The following is a 14575-nucleotide window of genomic DNA, read 5'->3' as shown; positions in this document are numbered from 1 at the left end:
CAGTGACTGGGAAACCCTCACCCCCTGCGTGGACTGAGAAGTAGTTGCAGCAAGACTCCCGTCGACCGCATCACATCCACAGCATCGTTGAGCATCTTAAGCATCCTTCCTCCCTGGCATCAGAACCACTTGAAAAGGAAAGTCCTGCAAAGGATAAATGTTCCTGGAACTGCCTTAAGACTGCTTCACCTACTGAGGTAACTGTTTGAGGACCTTGCTGGTCCCTGACTGGTTCCCTACTGGAGTTGGTTGCCTAAAGTGACCGCATTACAACTAGCCCAAACTTTCTAGTGATAAAGTTTCTAGGGGTGATTTTTTTTATTTTTTATTTGCCAATGCTTGTACGGTGTTGAGTGAAAGACTTTGATTTGTAATAACCTGTCAAATATATCCGGAACCCTACAGAGGATCTTTTTGATGTGGTATCTAAAAATACAGTCTATTTTTATAAACTGGTGTCAGATTACTTTAACGTCTTGTCGATTTCTTCCTCAATTTTTTTGTTGCTGTTTAAATGCTTTACATTTATTCCTTTATGTAAGACTTACTGCTAAGAGCCACAGCTACCCAGGGTTGAACTGAAGGTTTGACAAACGAAAGCCAAGGGTCCCATAGGGGTTAGTAAGTGTATTACACTGAGGTCGCACAACCACACTATATAATAGACCTAATTTCTTCACAGTGAGCATTTTGAATTTGTCAACCTACCGCAGGAAGGTGCGAGGGGGGGGGGAGGGAGGGGTGAAGATCTAAAATTGGATGAAGGCCTCTGACCTTCTTCGGCACAAAGAAGTAGCAGGAGTTACACCCAGTTCTTACTTACACGGCCATCACCTTATCTATGGAACCTTTAGCCAAAAGGGCCTGCACTTCAAGCCCTTAAGGACGACAGATGTTGCTTTTCCAGATGCCCGCAAGGCAGTGGACGATGCAGCGGGGTAGAAAGGAATGGAAGGGCATAGCCTCGATGGACAATTTGGAGGATGCACTTGTCTGTCGTGCTGGCCTGCCACCCTTGGAGATAATATTGGCTCCTGCCTACAAGAGAGTGGCTGTGTGCTGGCAGGGACACACTAAATGGGTCTGAGGTTGTAGCAACTGGAGGCACCCTGTCCCTGCTGTCCCATTATCCTTGAGAGTCATGGCCTGTCCCATGAAAGGCATCAAAAGCCTGTTGTGCTGGAGGAATCGGTGTTGATGGGCAAGTGACCCTCTACTCTAGCCAAGGAGAGGGCGCAATTATTGCAGGAATTGCTTTGTGGGAGCATACAGGCCCAAGGAACATGCAGTGGCTCTGCTCTCCTTGAAATGCTCAAAGACCAAGTCCACTTAATCACCAAAAAGCAGAGATTCGTCAAAGTTTTGTCCATTAAAGAAGCCTGAACGTCCCTGGAAAACATGTGAACCGAATCCAGGCTTGGTGTCAGATGGCCAAATTGAACCAATCAGTTGTGTTCAGTGATGAGCGTATCACAGATTTTGCCGCCTAGATAGCTAGTGTAAGAGACACTATAAGGTTGTCCAGAATAGCCGGTAAAACTTGAGGCACTGCATCCCACATGGAATGGGAGTAATAGCTGAGGAGACAGCTGCCATGGACCTATCTCCACAGCAAGGCCCATGGGGAGAAAATCCCATTGCCAAATGTCTCTATTCATTTTGGTCTTATGGCCACGGGGAGCAGTAGGGAAGCATTGGGGTTCATCCTGCTGGTGGACTGCTGTACCGCCAGACGTTCCGGAGTTGGATACTTTCTTAATGCAGGATACCCAAGAGCAGGACAATGGTAATGGGCAATTTGAATTTTAAAGGGCGGCCCTGAACAGGGCTTTGCCCAGGTGCCCAGAAGGTTGTCAGTAAGTAACTCGTTAATAGGAAACAGTTGCTCAGTGGGAGCCTAGCCGTGTTGTCAAAACATTAGTGCCACTATCATGGTTGGCAAATGCAGATCTAAAACCTCAGCTGCCCTTCGCATCACTACAGTGAAAGTTGCACTTTTCTCTGTAGCATGACCTGGGGAAAATACCAGGCCAGTATTAGGCGAAGTGCCAAATCCGCTGGCTTTGTGAAGCTCTTCATACCAGTTGTTTTCATCACACTGGGAAACGTAATCGTACCAGTCATCATAGCGGTCATTCTCAAAATGAGTGACAAAAAGATTATGTAAAGTCGGGGCCCTACCAAGTGATAAGGCGAACGTATCCGAACGATAACCAAGAGATTGCGTGTGGGTCGCGCCTTTGGTTGGTCATTGCAGGTTTAATTCAGTCGGATAGCACAATAGGCTTGATATCCTTATCAGGTATTGGCATCAATGCAAGGGAAAACCGCAGAGGGGATGGCGCTGGAGCCAGTGGTGAACCCAATAAAGGTCCAAAGGGCACAGACGGCACCGTGGGAGGACCCACCAGCTGAAGTCTGACTGAAGGTCCCTGCGGATCCATGGGACCGAAGGCGCACCTAAGGGAGCTGACAAAGTACCAAAAATGCAGAGCATGGCCTCTCTAAAGGCCTCAAGTTGCTGTGACGTCGCCGACAAGCCTGGAAATTCAGGGTGCATCGGAAAAGACTCTGAATCAGCTCAAATGGAAATCGAGACTGAGACACACACAGATACCCTCATGCCCTCTCGAGTTCGAGAGTTGCAGGAAGGGGCCGTTTCCGGCTAAGATTTCCTGTGTTTTTTCTTTGACTTACCCAAAGACTTTGCCCGTGATGACCTGCTGCGGGAACAACTTCAGGAGTGGGAGTGGACACATTTATTTTGACTTTGACTGATCAAGACTTAGACTCTTCTTGTGTTTGGTGACATTCAGCTTGGCCTTCCATTCCCATATGACCTTTGGCTTCATCTGGGCACAGTCACCGCAGGCGTTGGAGTCACGGTTTGACTCCCAGGCACCACAAACAAGCTTTGTGAGAACCCGTCACAGACATTTGTTTGTGACAGTCCCTGCACGGTTTGAATGCTGTTATTTTAGAGGGTGAGATTTCCCTTGCACACATGAAAAATGTTGTCGAAAATAATATGGACAGGGAGAAGCTCTGGATTTGCATCTGAAGGCACAGCAAGAAAGAAACCGACATCAGCACAAATAGGTGGTGCTTATATGCAGCTCCACTCGTCACTACTGGAGCAGAATGACGTCCACACAGAGCAGCAGGACGCCGCCAAGCGGTGCAGAGGAGTACTGTTCTGAAAGTTTCCCAATCCAGTCTGACAACTGGGGATTTATTCACAAGTTGAGGAATCTGGGGTTAAAATGTATCTATCAGAAAATACTGTTTACACACTATATAATGCAGGGAAGATGAGTTACAAATAATATATAACAGGAAATAATTTTTTAAAAAGTAGCTGGACAGTAACACTAAATCCGTTTTGCCAAAATTGAGTTGCTGGATTAATCAAAACTATGTTGCGCAAAAAGTGCTAGGTTTCTTTCATGATTTCGTTCAGAGGTCAAAACTAATATCAGATGCAATGATGATAGCAACTTAATTATCACAGTGGTTACGTACTTGTATAATCAATATTACCAAAATAGCACATTACTTGTATAATCAATATTACCAAAATAGCACAACATAATGGTATATCACTAGGCAAACCCAAAAATTTCTGGTATTCTTTATTAAAAAATACTGCTGTACACATGAAATTTCAAAACAATGTTTAAGATGGGTAACACAATGGGATAATGACATTACAAAGTGACACCCCATGGCATTTTTGGGAAGCCAAAGGTGACACATGAATTACTGAAACAAGGGCAAATAAAAAAAAAAAAATACACTGGTATCTTCAACAAAATATTTACAAATCAATAAGTCCACAAACAAAAAATTTAAAGTTACAAAACTTTGAATGACCTACATTACATGATTTTAAAGGTTGTCTTTTCTGTGCTTTTTATCTGTCAAAAACATATAAGGTCATAAAGCTCCCATACGTGGGACGGCATACTTGTGGGAACAAAAAGCTGGGATTGAAATCTTCGTGCAAAGGTAACATTAAGACAATCCTTTGTAAATGGAATCAAAACAGGGGCAAAAATGGGCTTTTCCAAAATACCCAAAAGAACTGGAGTAGCTTTTCAGAAATTATATCAAAAACAGAGACACAATAACGAAAATACAAAACCAAACAAAAGTAAGCTTGTGTTACCCAACATCAACATTTGTCTGATGAGAACATTAGTCATCAACTTTAGACCAAGTCCTGAGGGTAAGTGGGTTGTGGGGTGGGGTGGGGGGGAGAGGAGGGGCAAAGCTAACACGTTTTATGCACAACACATTTAGTTCTGCAATTTAGAATATAGCAGAGGGCAAATATGCTGGTCTACAAGTAATCAAAAAGAAAAGCCCTCTTTACATCTGCTTTTAGTTTTTCTTAAGAATTGGTCCACAAATTCACTTTTCAATGTGCCTTAGCCCCGTAACTAAACAGAGGATCCCATTTTCTATTTTCAAAGAAAATAAATTTGGAAGAAAAAAAACCTCAGTTTGCTTACAAATAAGCATTTCATATTTTCTTTAGAATACAAGCACTGTTTATACAAAAAGATTACAATATGATTTGTCAAAAACATAAAAAAAGATTTGCTCTTTTCTCAATAACTTGAGCGAATGATAAAAGACCGCTTTTCATGTTAAACCTCAACGTTTCTGTTCTTCCATCTAAAAAGAACAATATTGTGGCAATTAATCTTTGAATTTAACAATGATGTTCCTGTTAAAATTTGAATAAATTAAGTGCAACAATACTCTGACTTGAATACTAAACAACCGGTGATACCCTCGCTACGGCCTTCTTGTCCATGCTTTTTAAAATGTGTAAAGCAATTTACCATGTGGTCTTCAAAGTCTGCAAAGTGGAGATGATCTTTCCTTGATGCAAGTCTCAAATGACAGAATTATATTAAAGCTTATAAAAGTGGACAGCAGAGAAATATTAAAAACTTCTCTCAAAACTACAAAGATTGATCATTTAAAAGTGAAGTCCGTAACATTTGTTGCAAATACGCAGAGTCCATTACAACCAAGTTCAGTTTCCATGTTTTCTTCAAAACCGCAGGGGCCAGCACTTGGTGCCTTTAAAACATTCAGTGCGGAGGAAAAAACAGGATGCAGTTACCACATTAAGAAATACATATATTTGGCAGTCTTCAGTATCAAAGGTTCACTGTTTATATTATGCTAATTATTTAATGAATACCAAATTTGGCGTCAGAACCACAGGTCTAAATGCTGAAGGTTAGCATAGAAAGTAAAGTGACAGGTTTCTTTAAGATTCAACTTCTGTAGTTTAGGTTTTTTGATAATTATCAAAAGTAAGATTACTTTGGACTAAGCAGTGACGGCAAAGGCACAGCAGAGCTTCCTCCTCCAGGTCCATATTGCAAATCTTCATTCACTCTTGTTGGCAGGTAACTGCTGTGTTTAACCTTCTTACCAGTGTTCCTTGTATCTGTTTCCAGTGTAAAGTACCGTAATAACGCTGTGGTTCAAAGAATAGCATTTTATGCAACAAATACATACTGTAAACCTAAATTAATACAGCCCTGAAACTTCAGGCATTTAACACAATTTGTTTCAATGTTCCGTTAAAAATCTGCAAACATGAATGTATCAGACAAGCAACAATATTTTAAAAGGCGCTGGTTGTGTTTGAGGAAATAAAAAGCATAGGATTCTTACAGAACGGGGTGTTCAAATTGTACCACTATGCCAGTTCTGCGGGAACAAATATTAAAGAAGGCATTTAATAAATCATTTGATTTTTTATGCATCTTCTGTCTTGGGTATGTAAACTATATGCGGTGAAAAAGGATTGTATTCAACACACCTTTCTAAAGATTACAAACAAACTGCAATTTATAGCACGCAGATTAAATGGAATAATTTGTATGGTCCTTTATGCCTTTCTGAGCACAAACACGTCCTTGCAATATCATCCTTGAAAAAAATATTGCACCGCGAATTGTTCTTGCAAATATTTTCCCTTAATACGTATACACTGTGGCAAAATGTTGAAGTTCAAAAAGTCTTTAAAAAATTTAAATTAGTGCATATACAAGTGGAAAAAATAAAAGCAGGAACATTAAGCACCCGATAGTGTTCCTTTTATCTAAAATAAATTTCTTCACAGATAAAGCCTCCAATGGCAGCCATAGCTTTCGAATAAATGCAACATTCTTCCTTTCAAGTAACAGTGTACCTGACTGAAGTGCAAGCAGCTTTGCTCATCTCCTGTTTGTTTCCCAATTGTGAAATGAGATGACAATGACAAATCAGCTGTAGTGCAATTTGCTATTGGTTTAGTTCCTCAGCAATGTCCTGCATGCTTTCAGCAAATACTACAACTGACCATTTGCCGCTGCAAGCAGTTCTTGAAACGTATTCTCAAAGCAGCGTTTTAAATCACTGTAAGTCACCACAAGCACACTTTTCTCATCTCGGGAAATGAGGCTGATTTTTTCTGGCACACCAGCGTCCAACTGAAAGGGAAAAAAAACACAACATTATAGCTTTCATCTTAATGTCAAATCACGATTTTTGTTTTCTGAATAAAACATTCTTATAATTCAGCCCTGAAAAAAAAAAAAAAATGTGTTTCCATACTAACTGAAAAGTTTCAGGATCTCAAGTGATGTTTTTAAAATTCACAATAAAAATCAATAAAAACAAGTACATAGACTATTCCTTCTAGGAAGACATTTGGGATACAATTGATAAAGTTTCAGTTTCATTTAAGCTACGAAAAACCTTGGGGATGTTCATAGAATTATTGCAGAAAATGACTATATCCGATATTTGACCACTATAATTGACTTTAATAACTATGAATGCACCTGAACTAACATGTAAAACATTTCTGAAACCGCTATTATTCTGACGCTCCACTCACCTTTCTTCAGCTGACGAAAACACAAGGCTTTCTATACCATGGTTTTGATAGAAAGCAAATGCAGAGTTGGAGGCTATGCACTCTACCAGAAGGCAACGTCTCTCTGAGTTTTGTAAAGTGTCCAGCACTTCACCTAGTTCGCTAGAGGGAGTCGTAAAGCGACAGAGAACGCCAGGATCTTTCTGGAGTTAAAATGGACAAGTGTGCTGTCTTTTGACAAGGTTTAATGATTACCGTTTGTGAGAGCTTGAGGACACCGGCAATTTGTACACGGTGTGCTGCAGAAACAGTGGCAGCGACACATCAGCTTTTGTCTAGACATGGGGGTAATAAGGCAGATCAAAATGTGAGATTAAAGCCCCTGCTGCTCCCCCCTCCCGAGTGGTGCTCTGGCTGGTTGAAAATCAACCTACAGGAGCCTGGGCTAGGCAAGATTTTGCTGTAGCTACACTGAGCTGAATCTCGAGATTATAAATAGGGGGATTGTGATGGAGCTGTACTCAGGGCCGAACTGGGAACTGAAAGCAGCCCTGGCAAATTTTTCCGGACCAGTCCCCGTCCGGCGTGTAGCGAGCGGGCGCAGCGAACGAGCCCGACCGCTAAGAGGGGTGTTTGGGGTTGTTCTCCCCCAAGAAAATTTTGGAAAACGACAGACCAAAATGGGGAATTTTACAGCACATTTTTCATTACATATTCAATTGTATCAACTTTCAAAGCACAGTACATAGTAGATGATGACCTTACAGAGCACCAGGTTACCCACCCAGTCATATGTACCCATAGACATTCTTTCAGAGAGCACCAAAAATAGACACAAGTAGACATAAGTCAAACACATGCTGTCAATCAGATGTACATACAGCACGGAACCAAAGTGACACACAGCAAAGACACAGTGTCAAACAATACATACACAATGACATAAATCACACACACGGTGACACTGCAGCATACAGCACAGGTACAGTGAAACAGATGAAAAGCACAATGACACATAGCACAAAAAACAGTACAGGGCAGGCGCATAGTAATACAAAGCACATAAGTAATGACGCGCAGCACAGACCGTGATGCACACCACACAGCACAGGAATGCAGCAGAAACCACATCACAGCAAAACACCCATCTGTGGCATGCACACACCTGTTGCTGCCGAAGACACCACTGTCAAAACAACTAACACACCCAGAGTGCACCACAGCCACAACTTTACCACCAGTTCCTGCCTGTGGAAATAATTATCAATGCTCTGGGAACATTTATCCACAGCCCCGGTCTGTTCCTGCCTGTGAAAATGATTCCTGTTATGGGAACATCTCTCCACAGACCACAGTCAGCCCTGGCTGATTCATCCCGGTTGATTTATCCCAGTCCTGGCCACAAATCACATTTTAATTTTGATGGTGGGAATGCAGGGTAAGGGGTGGAAATCATTATGCCCTCCCTCCATAATGCACTCCTTCCCTCCCTCCGAGACGTCTTCCTCCCTGCTCTCTCACAAGCAGGCTTTATCGATATAGCTTTTTTTCTTCTCAATTTTCAGCCATGAATCCGATGCACAGAAGTCACGCTGCGGTGCAACAGGGCTACAAATATTGCAAAAGGCAATAGCTTTTTTCTTCTGCACCGATTGACGGAACACTGGGTTTTCTGCCTGGGGCATAACAACTGCTGCTATTTTCCATTTGCTGTTTGATTCTCTAGGCTCGCCTCGAACGAATAAAGCAGCCAGCCAGCCTGCATTAGCCTAGTTCAGTTCTCCAGACTCCTAATTTAATCGTGGCCTGCCCGCCTGGCCGCCCGCACCATGCGCACCAAATCAAAAATTGTAATCATGATGATGATTGATTCATCATCATAATTACACATTTTGATTTATTGCCTGCACCCGTGACGCTCCTGTGAGAGGCTGAGCGCGCAACTCAGGCCAGTGAGGCCACCTCGCTCCGCACTGCCTCCGCCCTGCTCACAAGTCACCAGGTCACAACACAGTCAGCAATCAAATAATCCACCCCAATGCGTGAGGTGCGACGCCCGCCCAGTGACAACTGTGCCACAGTGCCACCATCACCATGAATCATTAATTGGTGCCGGAAAAAACTTGCCTGCTGTTGGCGCTGGTGGCAGACAAGGGAGGCTACGCCAAGCCTAGGAACAATTCAATTATGGCTGCCCTCTCTGTCTACAGACTTCACTCGTGATGCTGCAGAGCAGGCAGTCACGCGCACTTTTAATTGCGCTAGGCCCAATGCGCATGCGGCATGACATCAGCCGCACCCTAAGAGTGGCGCGTAAAAGCGGCGGTGGAGACAGTGCTGCGCACTGCGCACAAGCACCTCCTCCTACTCCTGATGGAAACTGGTGTGCAAGCAATTACGTTTTTGCCCAGGACCTCACAGTGCAGTTAAGTGGTAAAACTGTGATTCTGGCAGAGTCTGTCAGTCCCTTCACACTGTCAGATCTGGGACCCAGGCGCGTGTCAGACAGACAGTCAGTCAAGACTTCTCTCTGAAGTGTGACTCACGTCACTCACGGTGGGGCCGAAAATCGGCCCCAGCCACAAAACCAGCCCCGTGTCGGAAAACCGGCCCCCACCCCATCCAGCCTACCGGGGGATTGCCCGGTGCCCGGAAGTACCAGTCCGGCCCTGATCTCCAGGCTCTAGGGGGTGTGTGTCAGGTAAATTAAGATTGACGGCAGGAAACTACTAAAATGGCAGCGGTCGGCGTTTGCAATCCTCTGTTTGGCACCCCAGGCAACACAACGCAAATACGCTGAAACAGGTTGAACATAGAGGGCAGACTACAGTAATCGCCCGTGTTGCAGCAGATGTGCCCCACGGCCCGGAAGAGCAAAGCGTCAAGACAAAAACGTACAATTTAGTACCTGCAATGAGGAGAGGGTGGCTTGGCGAACTTGCAGCTCATGAGAGTAGCGTGGTCTTGGGAACGAGGCTGCGCATGCATGGACACTTCAACTGCTGAAACTCTACCAGAAACGAACGGTCTCGGAGGTGTGGCCATGGCCCATAGTGGAGCACACCAGGAACTGCTGGGTATGTCCCTGTGCTGGCTACGTGGTAGGTGCATCAACATGAGGGGAGTACGGGGGTGAGAGTGCATGTTTGCCGCATAAACTGTAATCTTGGCACGGAGCCGATGAGCTGCCCCGAGTGAAACTTTCAGCGCTATAGGTAGTTTTGCACATACCACAATTTCATAATAAAAGTTTGCATGAAAGTGGTATGCGTGGTTAGTTTAAGCATTGTAATGGTACTTTCAATGTGTCATGATGCATGTGTGATGAAATGGTATGCGTGGTAATGGGATGCGTGGTAGTGGACACATTGTAAAGGCATGCGTGATGAATGCGTGCGTTGTTTTATCATACAACCGATCTTTCGATGTTTCTAAAATATATTTTAACAGCATGGGTCCTGTTACAAGGCATACCAAGAATGCCTCTACCTCTCTACAGTTTCCTTCATTTCTCTTGTACCCCGAGTTGTGCATTGTGAGCTGCCTTAAGCATTATATGAAGGTGACTGAGGCCCTTAGAACCTCTGCTCTGCAGTTGTTGATTTCATTACACAAACCTTTCACTGCAGTATTCGCAACAATCCGAATACTGCAGTAGGTGGTTTAAAGCGGCGCTGGCCCTTGCGGGGATAGATACAGGGTGTTTTGGAGCTCACTGACTCATGCGGTGTAAAGGCATCAAAGTCTTTTTGAGCAGAAGCTAGATTAGAGGATATTAGAGATTAGCAGATTGGTCTAAGTATCAACATTTAAGACTTTTTATTGTAAATTCAGCTAGCGACCTTGACAGGTGTTGACATGCTTAAACGTGCTTAATATGAGCCTCCTGTCATGTAATAAAACTGCAGATTCTCCCAGCCAGCTGTTGAAGGAGAGACAAAGGAGGTGAATATTATCCTGCTACTTTAAAGTATGCCTATACTGCCAATGGCGGTAATATGTTTCTTACATCTTTTCACAATCACTGCCAATCAGACAACGGTCTAAGGTGCCATTTTCGTATTGAGATTCACCAGGGAAAAGAGGAAGTTGTTTGGTTACTTATGGGACTTCTGTTACTCTTTGTAATGTTTCGGTTCTTCTCTGTACTTTAAACTTCAATAATCAAGAAAAGAGGATGTTTTTGTTAGACTGCCCCTATTAATACTGGGATGATGTATTTTGCTCATGTTACTTCCCGCCCAGGGGAGCAGGAATATGGGAAATGTAAGAGATTGCAAAATATTTGCCTTTTTTTCCTTTCATAAAATCAAGACTCTCCTTCACCAGCTGGCTAGGAGAATCTGCAATTGATATTATTTTCCATAAATAGCTTTTTTTACGAATCACCCTCCTCGTGAAATATCAATATGACTAGTTATCGGCTCACAGCAAGATAAGCCATATCTCCTTTCTCGGCTCAATTTTTTTTTAAATAAATTAAATTTTGTTGATTTGTAGAAACACATATTCAAACAAAAACATGCAGCAATGTGGTCCCCCCCGGATCCCTGCCCCAGGTAGAAAAAACATGACTCTAGGTGACGCGGGGGGCACCGCCTTACTTCAGAGCAGCAGGTCAAGGCAGTTTGGTTCCAATCTCAGAGAGTTAAATCCCAGTGTTATTCCCTTGCCCACTGTCTTTTGGCTGCCCCTCCTACTTATTTTCTCATGGTCCAACCCCCCTACACTCTCAAATTTCCTCTAGCAGCCCCAGCCCATGGCGACTAATTTTTCCTTTCTGTGACCGATATCTATCTCCAGATTCTAATCCTGCAATCAGGGTCTCAAAGCACTTCCCAATTTTTGTACAATCTTCCTTTTATCCAGAAGAAACCCCAGATTCCCCAGGGTCTTCTAAAAGGAGGTGTGATCAGAGGGCCCCACACCTCCAACAGCAGCAGCCAGGGCCGGACTGGGAACTGAAAGCAGCCCTGGCAAATTTTGCCAGAGCAGCCCCCGTCCGGCACGTAGCGTGTGGGCGCAGCGAGCGAGCCCGACCGCTACTAGGGGTGTTTCGGGGGGTTCTCCCCCAAGAAAATTTTGGAAAACGACAGACCAAAATGGTGAATTTTACAGCACATTTTTCATTACATATTCAATTGTATCAACTTTCAAAGCACAGTACATAGTAGATGATGACCTTACAGAGCACCAGGTTACCCACCCAGTACCCATAGACATTCTTTCAGAGAGCACCAAAAATAGACACAAGTCAAACACATGCTGTCAATCAGATGTACATACAGCACGGAACCAAAGTGACACACAGCAAAGACACGGTGTCAAACAATACATACACAATGACATAAAACACACACACGGTGACTGTTGGACCCGGCCTCATGGCGTGGCCCATCCCGACCCGTAGCGACACCAGACTAACCTCTACACCCCACACGACACTGACTAGCGTAGCCTACCCGACCCAGAACCCGGGGTTAGCCACGTCCTCCCCTCCATCTTCCCGACCCCGGGCATCCTTTCCCTTCCATCGGCCTCCAGTGACCCGGCCCAGCACCCCAGATGGCCGCCCTCGACCCAAGCACAACCCCGGCCTAGTCGCGCCATGCCGGCTGGGGGGAGAGAGAGATCCTGGTGAGCAGGAGAGGGAGGAGGGGTTTCATTCACACCTGGCCTCCTCCCAAGAGATAGTTTCGATCGGCCCTCCGGCCACCCTGGGGGCTGGCTCCACGCCTGCTGCGTGTCTGGGATCCCTCCCGAACCCGCTTTGAAAGGATCAAAGGGCCGCGTGGCAGGAACCCCAACAAACGACCCCCAGGCGCTAAGACCCCTGCCCGTGAGGGCTCCGGACATCAAAGAGGAGTCACCCTATAACAAGGGGCGCTCTGGGACCCTCGGCAGTCGAATCCTGGAACGAAACGAGCCCTGCTGACGTGGTCGCGGCTGAAGAACATCCTCCCAAAATCCGACGGAACTCTTGGAACCTCGGTGAGCCCTGCAGACAGCGTCGCGGCTCCACCTGGCAGAGACGGACTTCTGCCTAAACCATCCGAGCCCTGCTGACGTGGTCGCGGCTCACCTTGCACCCTAGAGAACTCTGAGCCCTGCTGAGCGACTCGCGGCTCCTGGAAGATTGTCCGACCTCCGACACCCGGACTCGAGTCCTGCAGATTTGGACACCCTCAAGAGACACTCCGGTCCGGCTGGGCCCCAAAGATCGTCTCGTATCCCCCGGCTCCAGGATTGAGAGCCGCGCGTCGGATACGCTCCCGCATTGACCCCGATCCTACGACTGTCCCGCTACCCCTACCCCAACCGAGACTTTGTGAGCCCTTGCTCTACTTGTACATACGCCTCTGCGGATCATAAAGATCCTGATATTTCTAGATAAAGCATACGTACTCCAGAATCTACGGTGTGGTGTCTCTGTGTTGCCTGGTGCTAAGTCAGCGTGTACGATCCTAGGTACGAGACCCAGCCCTGAGGGGGTCTCCGGCCAGTGCTCGGCTATTTCTCCCGGAAGGGTGGGGCACAGGGTGGTCAGGTACATATTCTGTCCTTCCCTGAGGCAAGCCCTTCTAACACTGGTGGCAAGCGACGGGACCTGAGCCCACAATCTAGAGATCGTACAACGAACGGCTGACGCACTACCAAGCAAAGACGGCAGAAGAAACCACCATGAGCACCACTGAAACCGACGCGAGTGCTACGTTTTGTGTACAGCGGTTAGAAGAATACACACACAAGGAGCTGAACCAATTTTGCAAACAACGGAAGATCGTTACCACTGGTCTGAACACCAAGGAAGACATGCAACAAGCCCTGAAAGCCTGGGTGGAGTCCGGAGCCTCCCTTCCCCGACTGGACGAAGTCGGTGAGGAGACAGAGCGGCCGGACGAGCTCAGGAACTTCCCGAGAACAAGCAATAACCCCCAAGCGCAAAGCAATGCAGCGAGTGGGGGCTGGTCCCCGGAAGACGTTACAGACAGGGAAAGGGACCGAAATCATGAACTTGAAATGGCCAAACTGAAAATAGAAGGCGAGATAAGGCTAGCCGAAAAAAAGCTAGCAGTGGAACAACTCAGAGTACAAGGAGAGCTAGAAGAAAAGAAGTTGCAACGGGAGCACGAGGAAAAAAAACTTCAGCTGGAGCACGAGCACAGCTTGAAAGAAATAGAGTTCCGAGCAAGGAGCGAGGGAGCTCGACCCTCGGGGGGCCAAGAACCCGCACCCCTGGGGGAACCGAAAGTCCACATCCCTAAGGATGTGGTCAAAGAGTACTATCGAAATGATGACATCCAGCAGTGGTTCAAAGCCTACGAGGTAGCCATGACCTCCCACCGCGTTCCACAGAAGGACTGGGGGGCCGGGTTGTGGGGGCGATTCCTGAGCGATGGACGAGACACCCTCCTCGACCTACTGGCCTCTATGCAAACATCCTACAGCCACATGAAGGAGGCCCTCCTCACGAAATACGGCCTCACCCCCGAAATGTATCGGCAGCGGTTCCGGGACTGCCGAAAGATCCCAGGCACCACCTGGGTGGAATACGTAAACTTTTACAGCCGAGCGCTGGAAGGGTGGATCAAGGGCAGCAAGGTAACCACCTTCGAAGAATTGACCGACCTCATTGCCTGGGAACACTTGTCCACAAACTGTTTTGTAGAACTACGCCAGCACCTG

The 14575-nt window shown here is 45.9% G+C and overlaps 1 protein-coding gene across 1 annotated transcript in view; it reads right to left on the bottom strand.

Moving 5' to 3' along the window:
* Positions 1-3615: 3615 nt before the first annotated feature.
* PAN3 (poly(A) specific ribonuclease subunit PAN3) overlaps positions 3616-14575 on the bottom strand; it is a 1123747-nt gene continuing 1112787 nt past the window's right edge. Inside the window, exon 20 of the mRNA XM_085621639.1 lies at positions 3616-6500. Coding sequence (XP_085477765.1) covers positions 6360-6500 — 141 coding nt within the window. The 3' untranslated portion in view covers positions 3616-6359. The remainder of the gene's footprint in view (positions 6501-14575) is intronic.

This window comes from Triturus cristatus, chromosome 8, assembly GCF_964204655.1.
Source record: "Triturus cristatus chromosome 8, aTriCri1.1, whole genome shotgun sequence".
In the NCBI taxonomy this organism is placed as follows: Eukaryota; Metazoa; Chordata; class Amphibia; order Caudata; family Salamandridae; genus Triturus; species Triturus cristatus.
The sequence above is the reverse complement of the archived record's forward strand: the minus strand, read 5'-3'. Positions and strand labels throughout refer to the sequence as shown.